At 42.8% G+C, this 17,884-nt stretch overlaps 1 protein-coding gene across 2 annotated transcripts in view; it reads left to right on the top strand.

Moving 5' to 3' along the window:
- erfl3 (Ets2 repressor factor like 3) overlaps positions 1–17,884 on the top strand; it is a 45,485-nt gene that overhangs the window by 19,346 nt on the left and 8,255 nt on the right. Inside the window, exon 2 of one of the 2 annotated variants that reach the window (XM_020092965.2) lies at positions 10,693–10,912. In XM_020092965.2, the coding sequence (XP_019948524.2) occupies positions 10,693–10,912 (220 nt within the window). Of the gene's footprint in view, positions 1–10,677; positions 10,913–17,884 lie in introns of both variants that reach the window. The other variant, XM_020092964.2, reaches the window with a different exon arrangement.

Genomic DNA, 17,884 nt, shown 5'->3' with positions numbered 1-17,884 from the left:
CAAGCAACGGAAGCTGTTTAACTAATCTCCTTATACCTACCTTATCAATCCCCCCCCTCTTTACATCAGCACTCCTTTCATCACCTCCAGTATATGTGTGTATACTTTTCCAAGAACGTAAACATTTCTCAGTAGAAGTAATTGTTGTTTCTGAGTATTGCCTGATTTGGTTTTGATTCTAGCCAGATTTTAGCGTACATAATTGTCACACACACAGGAAGCAGATCTGTTGCTGTGGTGTACAACAGTTGCTAACATCCTGTCCCGCTCTAGTGGCACATTCCAGGAAACCACCTCCCAAAAAAGCCACCTGTCGCTCAGAGAAACACACACACACACACACACACACACACACCTTCTCAAAAATGTGACAATACCTGGATAATGAAAATAATAATTTGTTACAGCCTCAAAAAAGAGTAAATACACATTATTTACAGTAGTTGAATGTATCTTCAGGGTTAATGTCTATATTTCTGTCCCCATTCGCTCACACAGTCGACACACTCTTTCAGGCAGTAGTGAGTGTGGGCAGTGTGTTGTTGAACCAAAGGTGAAGTGTCAACTGGCAGCTCTCTGCCAAGCTGTTGGCTGGAGAAGTACATTAACACCAGACTGTGAGGTGGGGAGACAGAGTGCAGGAGAAGAGAGGCGCCTGTGGCCTGTAACATGGCTGTGTCAGGCCTTAACAGCTTATCCCTAAAAGTAACTTTGAATGACATTAATTATTAGTCTATAACAAGGGAAAACTACCATTAAATTTAAACAAACACACAGACACAAATTTTATATTCACTTCAGTTTGGTTTTTTTTGGCAGGACTCCAAAATGTAAAGATATTCCGTCTTCATTGAGCGGAATAGTTGTATTTCAGCCCACAAAACAGTGAATTGATAGTTGATTCAGCTCCATACTAGAGATATTTGACTTCCGTTATGGCATAAGACATGAAAAGGACAAAACTGTTTGCAACTTATGATTAGCCAGGGATGCTTTGATCTCACAGATCAAATGATCAAATGACTCTGTTTCACACCGTGCATACGTCAACACTGTTTTCAAACATCATCCAGCGTTTCCAAACTTCTTCTGTGGTGTTGATGGCAGATGTAAACGTACCCACAGTGATGTGTTTTAAATACAAAATGTAGTGGTGTGGATGTTGGCTCAGACATGATCCCACTGGGTTCCATGCAGTTACATACATGTGATACAGATTTAAAATTTGGAAATAAAAAGGCAGTGGTTTAGTATCAGTACTCAGCATTGGTCCATACACAGGGGATTTCTAAATACAGAGACGTTTGCATCGATAATCAAACTGGGTATGAGACTGCATTGAAATCTTAAATTCTTAGAATCTGGCAAATAGTTTTAGCTAATCAAGTATTCTGCTTAGTTCCAATGTCTAAAATTATAGCTGTACCTCTTCGACCTTGGTCCTTTGCAATTTGCGTTGTGTGATGTGTGCAGCATGTAGAAGGTGTGTGTTTGTGTGTGTACTTCTAAAGAGAGATGTTAATGTCCTGGGAACAGTTTGTCACTTTGGTGAGATTAAATATACCTAACAGTGCCCCGAGAGCAACAGGACCTGTCTCTCAGACACAATATTATTTTGCTGTTCTTTACACACTCTGGGGAACACACACACACACACACACACACACACACAGGGACACACACTCCCATCAGGCGTGTTTATGAGTGTGATTACACAGAGAGAGCTTCAGTTGTCCAGCCCAACAGAGCAGATCAGGTGCAGTGCCCTGAGGCTTTGTGTGTGTAGTGTGAACAGAGCTCAGTATTTTAGTTCACAGGGTGCTGCTCGTCCTACATGTATTTGTGGCTGCTGCTGACATTTGCTCTTCTACTCTTCCGGTTCCTGGATAGGTGTGTGTGTGTGTGTGTGTGTGTGTGTGTGTGTGTGTGTGTGTGTGTGTGTGTGTGTGTGTGTGTGTGTGTGTGTGTGTGAGTGTGTGTGTGTGTGTGTGTGTGTACATGCTGCTAGTTACATGGCTGTATAGTGAGTGCAGATGTCCGACATGGTCAAGTACGGGGTCCTCGCCAAAGGTTTATCTAGTATTTTTATCAAATACACCCTGGTTGATTTGGGCAGTTATACATTAACATTTGCCATCATTTCAAGCATACAATATGTTTTAGATCTTTTTAGAACTAAACTGTAGAGCGTATACCTCCACCAAGGACCAACAGTCCCCTTAAATTAAATCAAACTGCACCAAACATCCCTAAATTATCTTTTTTTTTAATCAAGATCAAGATGAGTGGGAAATCCATTTCAAAAAAAGTGGAAAGCGCATCGAGCCCCTTAAACTGAATTGCACCAAATTCTGTTCTTTCCTGACACAACGAAACCTTTCATCGAGTTTCATGGAATGAATATGAAAATATAATTTAGAGATATAGATTAGTTTTATACCATGTTATGTAAGTTGGTAAACCATCTGTAAGTTTAGCATTTCTTTTTTCAAAATCCACCGTTAAACACATAGAATGGATATTTAGGACATTACAAGTGTTTTACAGTCTCACAGTGGAGTAGATGTGGAGTTCTGCAGCGGAGGATCCCTACGGACACTCTGGCCTTTCTGTTTTTTTTCTCCCTCTCTTGCTCCTCCCCTACAATTTCCTGGAAAAGACGTGCGTCTGTTCACTGGAAGGCAAGCTATACAGCACTGAGTCGAGAGACTGAATCGTTCATCTTACATCATGTCCTTCTTCTTTGTCCCACTTGTGCTCTCATCTCCCTCTCCTCTTACTCCTTCAGTACTTTTGTACTTTCCCTCTTTTCCCCATCCATGTTGTGTGCTCTCGCTCACTCTCTCGCTTGCACTCCTACTGTGGAACAATTACCCCAGTGTGTGTGTGCGCGAGTGTGTGTGTGTTACTATTTTTGGCCCATCCAAGGCCACAAAGTACTCTCTTCTCTCCTGCTCTTTCTCTAGTTCTCTCTTCTGCAGCTATATGGCACTGAGTAAGAGCCTATAGAAAATGTAGACCGCATGTGGTGACATCTCAGAATAGTTTAGCAGCTTGCAAGGCTTATACATGTTATTGTATGTGATGTGCGTTTACTCCTCCTGACACACAGGTGAGGCCGGGGTCATGACGACCTCCAATAAGAACAGTTCCTCCAAAAGAAATTGGTCTCCAGCTGGATTATTCACATTAACACACATTTCTTTGGGCAGATTTTTGCCAAACCAGTCAACTCAAGTTCTACAGAATCTGACGTGACATGTAAAATCTAAATGGAAACTTCTTAGCCCAACAGTCTACATTTCTTCTAATTCGCATCTCCTCCAGACCATTTTCTCTGGTGACGGCTTTGAACAGCTGATTCCACCCTTTGTTTTTGAGCAGACATGTTGACAGACATGAGCTGTAGTGAAACATGCTGCAACACGCTAAAACATTTTCCTCACTTTTAGATTTTTAGGTAGAAAATTCAGTTTTTAGTCAAACAGTTCCCAGCACAAGTTCATAAATCCTTACCAGAAAAATAAAATCCAATTTCAAATTCACGGCTTCAAACCCGTCAGATGTCAGCATGTGCTGGTTTATTCATGTTTGTTTAAAAAAACAAAACAAGCTATTTAACTATTGTCTTCAGATGGATAGATGGATTTCTGACCTCTTAGACCAAATGATTAATTGAGAATTTTCATTCATAGATCATGAAAATCATTGATAGTTCCATCTCTTCTTCTAGATCTCTTACATATTAGACATTAAGCTGATTGGGATATTTTTAGCTTGCAGCCAATACCTAAACCATTTTGAGTTAAAGGTCACCTCCGAAATGATTGATTTTCCTGACTCTCAATGTCCTTCGTCCTCAACTTTTTTCTGTCACTGTCTTGTGTCTCTGTCTCTCACTCTCTAGTCTACCTCTACTGGCCTAATGAATTTTTAATGGACATGGTGGGAAGAGTACTGACATTTTGGGAGTCATACATATGGGCTCTAATTACCCACCTCCTCCTCCTGCAGACCCCTTCTTTCACTCCCTCCTCTCACTCTTTCTGTTATTATCCCCTCATCCCTCCCCTCCGACTCCTGGTCTTGTGTTTCTGTCTTCTGTGCTCTGCTCCCGCGGCGCTTCGGGCAGTTTCACTCATCCAGGCGGCTGTGACAAAGACGAAGCTGTGTATACTTGTGCATGAAATACAGGCAAATACAGGCTGGCTCTCAATATTTAGTGCGTTTGTAGACCCTCTGAGGTTGCCGTGACCTCACCCTCACCCACGCTGCCACTTGCACCGGTCGTTTCCCACATCCACGCTAAAGCTGAGTTGAGTTAAAGTAGCGCAGTGCCAGCCAACTGAAGCTAATAGCTGTTCAGAGGCCCTGCCCCCGTGTAAAAGCCCTGAGTCTGCAACTCTGCTGTTAGTTTGGCACAGGCCTGTCAGTTGATTTGCCGCTGAGTAGGACTCACAGCTCTGGGAATCTCTTTTCTCACTCAAGTACTTTGTCTGGCTGCCCGTCTGTCTCTGCCCTCTTCCCATCAGTCCCAGGTTGATGATCCAGCTGCAACTGAAGAGTTCCATGAATTCACTGTTGTCTGTGTTCATGTGCATCTTCATGTATACATGTACATCACATGTATGTAAAAGAAAAGTAGAGTTGAAACTGGAGAATATTTTTGCTTGTTAAGAACAGCAGGTTAAAAAATATATTACTGGGTTTCCACAGGTAGTTTAAAAGTCTAAACAAGTATAAAATTCAATAATGTGAATTTTAGGCCTTGAAAAGTCTTAAATACTTTAGAATATTACATAGTAGGGATTAAGTATGTTCAAGAAGGTCCTAATTATGTTAACACCAACCTTGAACTGATAACTATGTCCACAAACACCCAGTCAGAATTTATTGTTCACTCGGCTTGATGGTGGATACTGTCTCTCCGTATAGTTTACAAGGTACTGACGGCTTTTCTCTTATTAGGCTACTTCACCATATCTCACGTTTAAGTGGAAGTCATTGTTGGAAGACAGGAAAGAATTAAGGATGATAGAAAAATAAACAGATTAAAAGAGTTATTAGCGTTAAGAAGGAGGACAACAACTGTGGCAGAGTGCAGCAGGAATCCACAGGAAACTTTATCTGTTGACGAAGACGCTTTACTCGGCCACCTCCTCACTGCATAGCTTCATCTCTCTGTATCTTCTCAAGTCTATTGTCCTTCTCCTCTTTCTTTCTTTTCCCTTTCTCTCTTTTCTCACACAGTTGCTTTCATCTCCACGGACACCCCCGCCCTTCTCCTCTCGCGGTGTGAGAGAGAGTGGAGGTTATTGTTGGTCTGGCACATAGCTGGAATAGCAGCAGTGGTAGAAGTCTGCTTGGGGCCTGCCACCAAGATCACACAGAGGAAAAGAGGCATCCGCACTCCTAGAGAGAAGAGGAGAGGGGGAGGGATGGAGGGAAGGAAGGATGAGGAGGGAGGGGGAGTAAGCAATCTGAACTGGATGACAACAGACTACCAGACGAGCTATGATCTCATCGCCCCCTTAATCCCACCCCGCCTCCTCCTCCTTCCTTCCCTCCCTCCCTCCCTCCCTCCCTCCCTCCCTCCCTCCTTCCATCCATCCATCCATCTACCCCCTTTCTCCTCTCCCACTCTTGCCATTGTCCGTCTTTCTTTCTCTTCCCACTCTTGTTTCCCCGATGTCCCTCCCTGTCTCCTTTTCTCCTACTTTCTTCTCTCTGTTCTTCACTTGTCCTAATGCTCACCCCATCTCATCTTGCCTTCTTCTCTTTCACTCCCTCCCTCTCTTCGTCTTCTCCCTCTTTGCCCCCCCCCCCCCTCCCCCCTTCCCCTTTGCATCACTTTCTACCACCTGCCCCTCACTTGTCCAACTCGAAACACACACACTCTCAGAGAGGGAGAGAGAGAGTTCTTGACGCACTTGCACTCTCTTTAGTGTCCCAGGGCAGAGATTAGGCGCACCCCTATCGTCAACCCTCCACACCAGTCTCTACATTATTGATGCTGTGTGTGTGTGCGTAAGAGTGTGTGTGCGAGATTGTGAGGCCGGCACATGCATGCTGTAATGGCTATCTGGTGTCTCCCTTGGGACAGAAGGGGGTGAGGGAGGAAAGGAGCCAAAGAGAGGGAGAGTCGAGGTCAGAGAGGTTAAGTGTGGTGGTGGGGGTTAGGTCTTGCTCTGCAGGCTCATCCTCGCTCTTTCTGTCCCCCACTCTCATCTGTATCCAAATGCACAGTTTCACACAGCTCGTATGCTCACACACACACAAACACACACAAACACACACACACACACACACACACACACACACACACACAGACATTCCAAAAATATTCATTGCTAAAATTCCCCCAACAACTCTTCAGAAGTATGTATTAGTGTGTCTCTTTGTGTGTGTGTGTGTGTGTGTGTGTGTGTGTGTGTGTGTGTGTGTGTGTGTGTGTGTGTGTGTGAGTGTGTGTGTGTGTGTGTGTGTGTGTGTGTGTGTGTGTGTGTGTGTGTGTGTGTGTGTGTGTGTGTGAGTTTGAGTGAGGGTGGGGATTATGTTTAGAGGAATGCTGAGAACAAGAACAGGTGTCTTTGTCCTCTCCACCCATAGTCCTACCCAGGCCGAAGCTGCACTGACTCACACTGGATCAGCTATCTCACACACACACACACACACACACACACACACACACACACACACACACACACACACACACACACACGGCCACAAAAGTTGCTGTCGTGTCAACTATGCAACTTGGTCTCTTTGATGTTAAGGTTTTGATTGATGAGTAATAAAAAGCACTCAACACCCTGACATGTACTGTACTGTTCATGCACACACATGTGCACCATGCTTCTGCCTATTTATCATCACAGTCACGTTGATATAAAGTGATGCTGATGACAGTGAATCGTGCGTCATTTTCAGGTAGAGCATGTCCTCTTGACTTTATTCACACACACACACACACACACACACACACACACACACACACACACACACACACACACACACACACACACACACACACACACACACACACAAGCACCACTGCTGCTGGTCCTCCAAGTATCAGTTTCACTCAGTGACCTGAAATATGATGTTTGTGTATAATGACCTCTGTGGTCCACGCCAAAGTCAAAAAGATCATTACAGATGCACCTCTGCAGACACACACACACAATTTTACTGTCTCTTCAAACAATAGAAGTTATGTTGGCTAATAAAACAATATCAGCAATTATCGCAGTATAACTTTCATCGATACAACAAATTTTAATATATATCGATATAAAACCTGTACATTGTATAAGCGCAGTGAGGAAGTTTAACACGTAATTAATTGATCTATGTCAGTTTTGTAAAATGTGCTGTTTAAAAGCACAACTTTCAGGAGCAAAAATCCAACAATGAAAATTTTAAGAATCAGTTTTGGCGCAATTTTTATTTTGATGTTGTTGTTGGTGATATCCACCGGCCCTTTATGGTTCAGTGAAGGCTTGAAATTAGAGATGGGCCGATATGGATTTTTGTTGGTTGATACAGATAGCAGGGGGGATATTTCCAATACCTATTTATACTAATATAATAATATGTATATTTTTGAAATTCTCAGTGATTCTAAAGATGTCGTTATCAAACCCATTTGATAAAGAAATGTAACGGAGGCTTGATATTTTACAGTTTAACCATAAACTTTTTTATGAATAACTATAAACAGAAAAAACAAATTGAACAAAATATATAATTTAAATAAAGAAAATAAACATACATTATTTTACATACAATAAATCAGTGGGGCTCTACTTAAAATCAGATTTGACTGTCATTTACATACAGACAGTTACACACTTGTAAAACACTCCCAATAAAAAACAATCATCTACTGTCGACCACTGAGCGCGATGGCAGCACCGCAGTGTCAGGGGTCAAGACTACTCATTTATTCGTCTCAGATTGGGGATTTGGTCAACCACCTCTTGACTTGAGCTGAAACGCATCATTTGCCTTGACACAGTCACCATCAGTTCACCATGTCTGGAAACATTGTGTTGTCCTCTGCAGTGGGAGTGTGTTTGTGTAGGCGGTGATGTGTTATTGTTGGAGGATCGTGCTCAGCCAGGCCAGTATGTTGATGATAGCCCCTGGTGTGCTCCTCTGTTGCTGTGTAGTTCACTCAGGGTTTGATCACGCATCAAGTGTTTGTTTGAATGTTCGAAAGAGAAACAGGAGGTGGAGGGCGGGAAGGGAAAAAAGGACATAAAATGATTGTGAGTGTTGTTTCATTTGCGTGCTAACTCGCTACCTACACATGCACGTCTGGAAAGAGGCTTTGCAAAATGAAGACAACACAGTTTACGCAGTTTTTACACCCATGGTCATTTCACACATTGTGATGTTTGTTAAAAGGAACAATAATCTGCAGTTTCTATAAAGTTGCCTGCACAGCCTGTTTGGGACTGTTGTTGGCCACCTGCTATATGCATAATATTCACAGATAAAATCCTGTCTGGATTTTGGAGATGGAAAATGTGTAGGCATCTTCCACATAGTTTGAATAATATTCAGAAATCTTCATTTTGAATCCTCCTGAGTAGGTTGGACAACTGAGTGAATCATTGACCGTGCCTCGCAAATACATGAGTGTGGAGGAAAACCATCAGGAAACAGTGGTTAAGAATAGGATGTAGCCCACATTTAATTAGTAAGAAGACACATATGATGATATCTTTCCTCTCAGCCTATTCTTACCTAAGAACCGGAAACCTAAATAGGCCTAAACCTGCCCCTGCTCTGTCCTTATATCGTGTAAAAGACAAAAAGAGAAGTTAACACATGTTGATAAATGATTGTAGTAAACAGATGTGTACAGATTCATAGATACAGAATCTGGCAGATGTGCTATCAACATTATTTAGTGTTACGCAACAGTGACTAAATGGTAAGAGCCGGTTAGTGCAGCAGAGATTATCAGGGCTATCTATCTCCGCCTCAGGCTGTCATCCAGCAAATCCATTGACAGGCCTGCACATCTATAATCTGATGATTTGGGCCTGTTTGTTTCCCAATCTCCAGCCAACTCATTTCCTCTGTTGTTGTTTGTATGCTGTGCAGTTACACACAGGAACACACAGGCCCTCGTGCTAGCCTTTCTATGTCCACTCAAAATAGGATGTAACGGCTAAATTATCCAAGTAAATAGACAATTACTAACCCCTGCTCATTGTTAAACAATAGCCCAGTAATATATTATTTATCTGAAGTGTAGTGTTTCAGTCAGATGCACAAATGTGAATCCAAAATAACATCGCTCCAGCCGTAAAGAAGGTATTAAATTGAATCAACGTGCACAACAAGGCAACAGGCAGCTTTTTGGAGCTTCTCACAGCTACCTCGTTTGATCTGAGACTTTAAAATGAATGAAATAATTGGCGTGAAAGACACAATCACTAACAGTCAATCAATGTCAAATGCAGGTAGACGCAGCCCACGTAGGTGAGGACGACAGGACGAACGTATGTCATATAAAAGTCATTAGTGTGCTCCCAAAATGTAAATGTAAACCATATAGCAATGACATGAACCTCTGTTTGAACCATGGTCCATATTTTCAGTTGTGAAAACACCCTACAAGTTATTGAACATGATTGCATCAGACAGGTTATTTATAATTTCCTGCATTCAATCTGAAGCTTTACATTATTTGCACCTGACATTTGAAAGTAATATCAGCAGAACTGTTAGCCATTAAATAGCCTGTACAATGACACTTTGGAGACTCAACATCCTCCCTTCTGTGTGTATAAATGCTCTGAGGATGAACATTACACTGTAATATTCTATTTTGCTCGGTCGTGTCAAATTTTCTTGACCACCCAGGCAACAGAATGTTGGTGGGAGACTCGCACAAACATTTTCAAACATGCGCACTGACACATAAACGCTCTCAAACTTGTACATTTGGGTGCACACATGCTCCCACAAGCAGTCATATACCCACGCCCACGGTCTCATTCTGAGGCGCTTACTCTGCGTTTCCTACAAGCAGCGGGTGGAGGGAGATGGAGGGACAGACTCGAGAGATGACTGGCTGTGCTGTTTTCCTCTGGTCGGAGGAAAGAGTGACTGCATTAGAGGAAAGAGGTGGAGGAGAGGTGGAAAGGGTTTGCGTGTGCCTAACTGTTCCACAAAGCCCACGAACACTACAGCTTTTAGTGTTGCAGTGTACATGTGTGTTTCCTGTGAATACTCTAGGTGGTGATCCAATGAGGGGGGAATGTGGTTTACATGTTGGTACCTTTCATTTACAAAAGAAAAATCAGGAGAAATGAAGACAGCAACTGTATGTGCAATGTGACACATATGATTGAGGACACTCAAGCCTGTGCTTGATTGAGCTGCACAGCAATATGTGTTCTATACTTGACAAGACACCCATCATCCTCGATGCTCTCACAGAATAGACTCCACTGTATCCACTGATTGTAACTGTATCTCAGTCTCTTGTATTTCTTTGCTGAACTGCAGTTTTCCATAGTGACTCACATCGGTTCAAATATCTTTCAAAAAGCTGAGTTTTCAAATTAATGAAATTAATTTGCTGTCATCATCACCGTTCACCGTTCTTGGATTTGTTTGCCTGCCATCACACTAACCTCCCACTCCCTGTTTCAGGGATCGCCTTTCCAGAATGGGCCTACAAGCCAGAGTCAAGCCCTGGGTCCCGGCAGATCCAGCTGTGGCACTTCATCCTGGAGCTACTCCGGAAGGAGGAGTATCACGATGTCATCGCCTGGCAGGGGGACTACGGCGAGTTTGTCATCAAGGACCCGGATGAAGTGGCCCGACTGTGGGGGGCCAGGAAGTGTAAACCCCAAATGAACTACGATAAACTGAGCAGGGCACTGAGGTATGACCACAGATGAACTGTATTTGAGAATATTTCAAATCTTTTACTCTTTCTGTTTAGCAGAGCCACGGTACAAATATAAATTTACAGTGCACTTTGAACTGAGGGTCTTGTGAAGTAGAAGGAATAAAAACTACGACATAAAACAAATGACTGAGTGATTCAGGGCCAGACTAAGAGCTGATTCAAAGATATTTGTGAATCTGTTTCTTTAGGAAGATGCCATGGTTTAGGAAAATAGGTCAGGTCCCCTCTGAAACCAGGCATGATAAGTGAGCTTGCAGTAATCTATTGGAGCTGGTCGTCTGACCTCAGAATACCATTTTTACCCCTTAATCCCCGAAAGAGAGAGAGAGTGAGGGGACTTCAATGTTACACTTTGTTTGATTTTTATGATTCTTTAACTGTTTCTCTTAATCTGTTGTTGTTTTTAGTTCCTCTAATTTTGTAGTTGTATGATTTCTGTTATTCTGATTGTGCTCGAGTCGATTTTTTCTTGGAAAATAAATCTTAATCTCAACGAGGCTTAAATAAAGATTGACAAAATATCTAGGGTTTTGGCAGCAATGTTTGAGGTGCCTCCGAGCCAGGCTGTGAACGAGGCAGACAAAAGACTAGACTCTCTTATATTTTATGCCTTTTATATGATGTTCGACAGTTTAGAGACTTCTCGAGTGTCACTCTACAATAATTTGCCATCACGCCAAACACACTCCAATCTCCTCTCTAGTAACATCTGCATCGAGGTTGTATGCACATGTTGATTGATCTTTTTTGTGTAGTCAAACTAGTGCTGGGGAAAACGTTTAGTAAATGAGGTTACAACTCTGCACAGACGCCCCCTGAGGTGACGGTCATTGTAAAGAAATGTTCTGTAATCCAAACTGAGAATACCACCTGTGACCCTGGCAGCTGATTCTAGTTACGGCACTGACTCGCTGGAAGCATTTCATTCAGACCCACAGACCCCAGAGCTTTGACTCCCTGGCTCTGGTTCACCCAGGCATTCCATTAGTCATGCCTTTCTGGGCACTAATAGCACTTAACCAAATCTATAATACTGTTGCAAGACTAACCCCTGGACACATGCCTTCACATGGTATTTACCTGGACAAGTTTAGCCACTTTTACGCTCTAAATGGAGTTACAACACTGACACATTTGGCGAGCACAGCCAAGCTCATTAGCGTGTTACGGCAGTGATTTGGCACACATTTAGAAGAAACCCTAGATTCAAGTTCAGGCATTAATGTCATGGGAAAACACGACTTATGCAATATCATGGTTAGGCTTTCTGTTGTGTGGGTGGATAGGACCATGGTATCTGATTAACACAATCGGTATCTATAACAACTATAATGGCTCTCAGCAGAGCGCATACCTCCACCAAGATCTTTGCATTGTTTCCTGGGAAATCGGTGAAAATGTAAAAACATTTCAATGTTCCACAATGTGATAAAAATAATTCCTGTATAAGCCCCCGTGTCTGCAAAATTTAATGGGTTCTGTCTTGGCCTATTTTCCATCCTCTCACCAAGTTTGGTGGAAATAAGTCAAATAGTTTTTGCGTAATCTCTAAAAACCAACAACAAAGAGAGAGGGATGAAAACATAACCTCCACCAAGGCCCTCAGCACATTAAAGTTCAATATTAGGGACATCACAATATCCCTGGGGAACTCTTTCAGCACAGCCTCTCATTCACTCTGTCTTGTAGCCACGGATTCTATTTACACATTAAACAGGTCCAAGATCAGACTAAGCACTTTATAGAAAGTCGCATAGGCCATCAACAGATACATTGAATTGCTTAATTTAGGAGCGGAAAGGCTTATGTTTGCTCATTTACACTGGTGAGATTAAGATAACGTCTGTTACAGATGGGATCCTAGGAACAGATGGAATTAACATGGACTACTAATGTGTGCCTCCATGTGATGTACACACACACATTTGGACTTGGAGTCCGGATTTAGAATTTCTGAATTACAGAGAAAAAGAATGTGGATGGGGATACTTGTGGTCAGGCTGTTATTTATAGCATGTCCATCCTCTTGAGCTATTACAGATTTGGAGCTTAGGCTGCACTAAGTGCTTATATATAGCGGGTCTTAGTGCCCTCTGATGGGTCGGCTTTAGGGCCTGATTATCAACAGGTTTTCTACACAGGAGTTTCCCCTCTGGAACTCTTGTGTCCTCATCCATCCTCCTGCAGGCAGATCGTCTCCCTCTGTGCCTACAAATTGGCCAGAGTGACTTCAGACTTAAAGCGAGCAGGATGGTCAAGAACGCACGTGCAGGTACCCGCGACTGCGTTGTCACCTGATTTGACACCAGAGCTGTCGTCAGCACCTTCACTGCAGCTACTCAGGACACACATGAATAGTAATGAGGCCAGAGGATTAATGACACTAAAGATTAATGAAGTTATCAAAGCGCCACACAAACACACATGTGCATGATTAACAATCCCCATATGGAGCAAACTGTTGGATTTCAGGCCTCCTCGCGCCCCTCATGTGGAGAAAACCTGGAGTCTGAGCATACACACACATGCTCACACACTTGAAAAGGCATGCCTGTTTTGAAGTGTTTTTTTTATCACTTAGACGTTGATTGACTATTATTTTTACCTCCATGATCTTATTTCCTGTCTGACATGCACATGGTGGAAATTCCCTTGAAGACCTCTGCATTGTGTGTGCAGACATGTGCATACGCATTGGCTTTCCGTTAAAGGGGCACAGCCTTGTCCATGCGTCATCTCGGCCTCCCGCTCCCACGGCCGCTGTGACATTCCCACCCCTGTCGAGAGGATTACACGCTCACTTTTTCATTGTGTGTTTATGTGCAAGTGTGTCTCCGTACATGTGTTAGGTTTTGTTGTTCTGTTTTATTGCAAATAATAAAATGAAAAGAAAAATGATAGTCTTTTGCTTTTGACAGGATTGTGTTAGATCCCTAATGAATTCAGCTCTTTTCAACTATGTATTCACCTTCATGGATATTCAGAGGTGTCTGACATATTTAATGCGAGCAATGAATAATAGGAAGGACAAATTCTTAAACTCTGCTGTATTTCCATAATGAGGGATCATGTTGTAGGACAAGGAAGCAAAGCCGCTCCTCTGATTCCCTTCACCAGCAGCCTGCCCTCATAAACGAGACCTGTGCCGATCGACAAAGTAGGGGAAATGAAGCCTGTTGCCAATCAGTCATTGCAGAGAGCTGGCTTAATGAGTGTAATCACGCTAAGAGGTCCCAGCTCCTGGGGACCTCCAGGGCCCCCCCAGGTCCTCACAGTCTGCAGCCCACCTTGGCTCCAGCGCGGCAGTCAGAGGTCAGGGGGGACTGCCACGCACAGCTGGCAAAGATTAGAAACATAGCACATGTGCACATTCACATACACAAATGCACCATTGTACACAGACTCTGGCCCGTGCATGCTTGCTTGCACACATGTTTGGAGTGCTCCATTTCCAACTTTTATTTAGCCGTGATGGGCTGCCACAGCTGGAATATTGCCACCACAGAAAAACACATAAAAAGAATGAAAGGCTCTAGAAAATGTTCAGGAATGGTGATTCTATAAATTAAAATAAAAACACATTATGTACGCTAATTATGTACCATAATGTGTATGGCTCCATTCTGCAGCCATTTTGATATTGCTGCACCAATACTGTAATTTTAGAAGTGACCTCATTGACCACATCCACACAACATGCAGCAGGAAATACTGCTTGTGCACGCAGTGTTACTCACCTCGCTGGCCGGGCCTGTTTGTAGGTCAGAAGGCCTCTCTCTGTAGCAACGCTTTGTGTGGAAGCACCCAGCGCTCAAGAGAAAGTGCAGAGGGAGCAGCCAGGGACAGTACCACTGTATGACTTTGTGTTTTCACCGTATGCTCGTGTGCATTGACTTTCCTTTGTCTCTATCTGCAGCATGTATGTGTTCAGTGTACACGAGCCTTGTGTGTACGTCATTGTCCCTGACTGAATGAGGCCTTTATTTTCTGTGAGTGAGGGACGCACACAAGCTTTGCACACATAGACACACACACTCACATACACAAACACACACCAGATTGTGTTCGAGTACATATTCGCACCCACACAGCATGTGACCAGCCTAATCGGACCCTGACCAGATCCTCTTCTTCACACACAAACACACATACATACCACCCCTACCCCACCCCACCACACATACACACTCATACGGAGCATGTGACAACTTTCCTAAACATAAGCAGAGCCCACATCACATCCAAAACACTTTGTATTTCCTGTTTGAGACAGTAAACGCTCATTAAATTCGGCTTCTTCACAAAGCACTGTTACATGCCCAACTTTTACACATTTACACACACACACCTGAGTGTGAGCAGCTGGTGTATGTGTGTAGACAAAGATCTGGCTGGGATGTGTGTGTGTAACAGTCAGTGCTGACGAAAGAGGTAGAAAATAAACACGGGGCTCATGGGGAGTATTGTAATCCCGACTTCCTGTCACAGTCAGCGCCTATTTACAGCCCAACAATGGACTAGGCACAGTCATTGCACGCACACACAAGTGGGTTGGTTGGATCATTTTTGATGTTTGTGTGTGCTGTACTTGTGTAGTGTTACTGAAATAGATTGGTGACCTAGCACAGATATATTATAGGTTGAATTGTACAGAGAGCTGAAGCTCACTTTTTAACTCCTACTGAATTTAGTCGCTAATCAAATCTTCTGCTTACTTCCTACAACTAATTGTTTTTGGTAAAGATGATCTTTTGATATCCAATTTGAATCAAATGCTTTATGAAATTTAGATTTTTCCTGTTTCAGACTTTGGGTAAAATCTTCATAGAAGTTGCGTTAAACTTTTACTCCACAACATAAAGGCTCAGATATTAGAATGCAGCATTGGGTTGAAAAAACAAGTAACATGGGGCAACAGAGATGATCGTCCAGGTTATACACAAACCCCCATGAAAGTGAAACTTATTTGACAATGCGAGCAATGATTACAAAATAAACATCTTTAAATTATATATGTAATAAACAGTGTTTTTACTTTGAGTTATATTAACTGGTTTTGTCAAATAAACAAATAGAAGAGTTTATTTGAGGAAAAGACATTAGGTATTGTCCTGACACCAGCATACAGAATGTCAAATAACACACTGTAGAAATATTGTGATATTTTTCTGTAAATGCGCACAAATATGGCTGGAGGGCTGTTTTGAAATGTCGACTGTATGTTCATTCGCTGCCATTGAGCTCCTGCTGCGTCTCTCCGCTTTGATCATAATGTTTTGGATCACAGCAGGTCTGTGTAATCGCAGCCTTAATTCCTGGCCTAGAATCACACACGGTTACAAGTGAGTTGATAGAAAGCCTCCCCTCTGTTTCCCTGAAGGCTTTGCCTAAATCCATGCTTCCATTGATTGTTCAATCTACTCTTTTGGTTAAACAGAGCTGGATAAAGCCGCATCTTATGGGAGGATTCGTTCTGCGAGTGTGTGGTAGCACACATGTGTTGCAATATGCCTGAATGGGATATGGCAGTTGTTGAGTCAGGATATGAGAGGTGTGTGTGTGTGTGAGTGTGAGTGTGTGTAAATTGAGTGTGGTGGGCAGCTAAACACAGGCACTCAAAGAATCTCTTTCTTCTCTTTTGAAGTGAGTTCAAATGCTCTTCAAAGACTGTCTGCCTGTATGACGGCGCAGGAGGTGGGGGCACGCAGAAAGAATGGGTGACCATGTGCTCTAAACACAGCCTCAGATGCTGTGGCTTGGATTACGCAAAGTTGTTGTCTGCTTCCAACTATGCGTTTCAGCGTTCAGTGTATTAACAGCATGTGTGTGTGTGAAGCCAAGCGCACACAGAATTTTGGTTGGCTTCTCTCCCTACGAGTTGGCTGCCACAAGCCAGGGTCGGACAGATGTGTCAGCACAGTGATATTATTAGTGTTTGTATTTATACACTGAGTTTCCAGTTTATTAAGTCGACGTATCCAAAACTAACGCACTCTAATGCAACACCTCAGGAACACTGTGCATCTTTTCTACTTTAAAATAGCACCTCCACTAGTTTGATGGCTCAGTGAATAGGGAGAATGGCACCACCTTCGTTAGTCACTCTGAAGGTCTGTTCTTTCTTTATGCAACCTTGGTGAATGTGCACAACTCCTCTGAGAAGTGTGTAACTGACTGATATTTGCAACTTCAATTGCCTGAATAAGATCCAGCAAATTGAATACTGATGCCGAACTGTAGATCAGTTAAAAAGATGTAAAATCATTAAAAACCAGCCGTTATCTCCCACATTCAGTGAAGAAACTTTTAAAATATGAAGAATCTGTTAGAGCGTTGTTCGCTGTTGTTCAGTGAAAGTTACGTAGTGATGCTTTAAGTGTTTGGGATCTCTCTTTTCAACTTGCAAACATGATTCCAGATAAGAAACAAACATGGGCTGCTTGGCACAGTTGCATATGTTCAGGTAGAAGTACCTTATTGTTTATTTACGGTGCTTGCGAATAAGCGATAAGCGACGACGGCAATGTTAAAGTTGGCATCATAGTTGGACTGCATTAGTTTAGGTAACATATGTTGCATATGCAAAGTAAATTCATATTCCTCCAGTGAGATTACAACGATGGTTTGTGATAATCAACATACATTACTGTTGGATACATGGGATTTTGTTTATTTTCTACCCTTCTTTATTTACAGTATATCGGACCCTCATGTGGGCCACAGCCCGGCCGATTGACTTTTCAATCATCAGCTAATTCAATCACAGTTCTGTTGTGGTTTTTACTCTGCTACTTCCTCTCTGTCCATCCGTCCCTCAATCTCAACTGCTCCTCCCCCCTCCTTCCCCAACCCTTGTGAGTGTCTCCCCTAGAGCAGAAATTACATGCTGCTTTGTGCCTGGCGTAAACAATGTTTTCAACAGTGCGGGCCTGTCCTGTCTCCCTC

Source organism: Paralichthys olivaceus, chromosome 13, assembly GCF_024713975.1.
Source record: "Paralichthys olivaceus isolate ysfri-2021 chromosome 13, ASM2471397v2, whole genome shotgun sequence".
NCBI classification, from domain to species: Eukaryota; Metazoa; Chordata; class Actinopteri; order Pleuronectiformes; family Paralichthyidae; genus Paralichthys; species Paralichthys olivaceus.
Note: the sequence above shows the minus strand (reverse complement) of the source record. Positions and strands in the feature narration are given on the sequence as shown.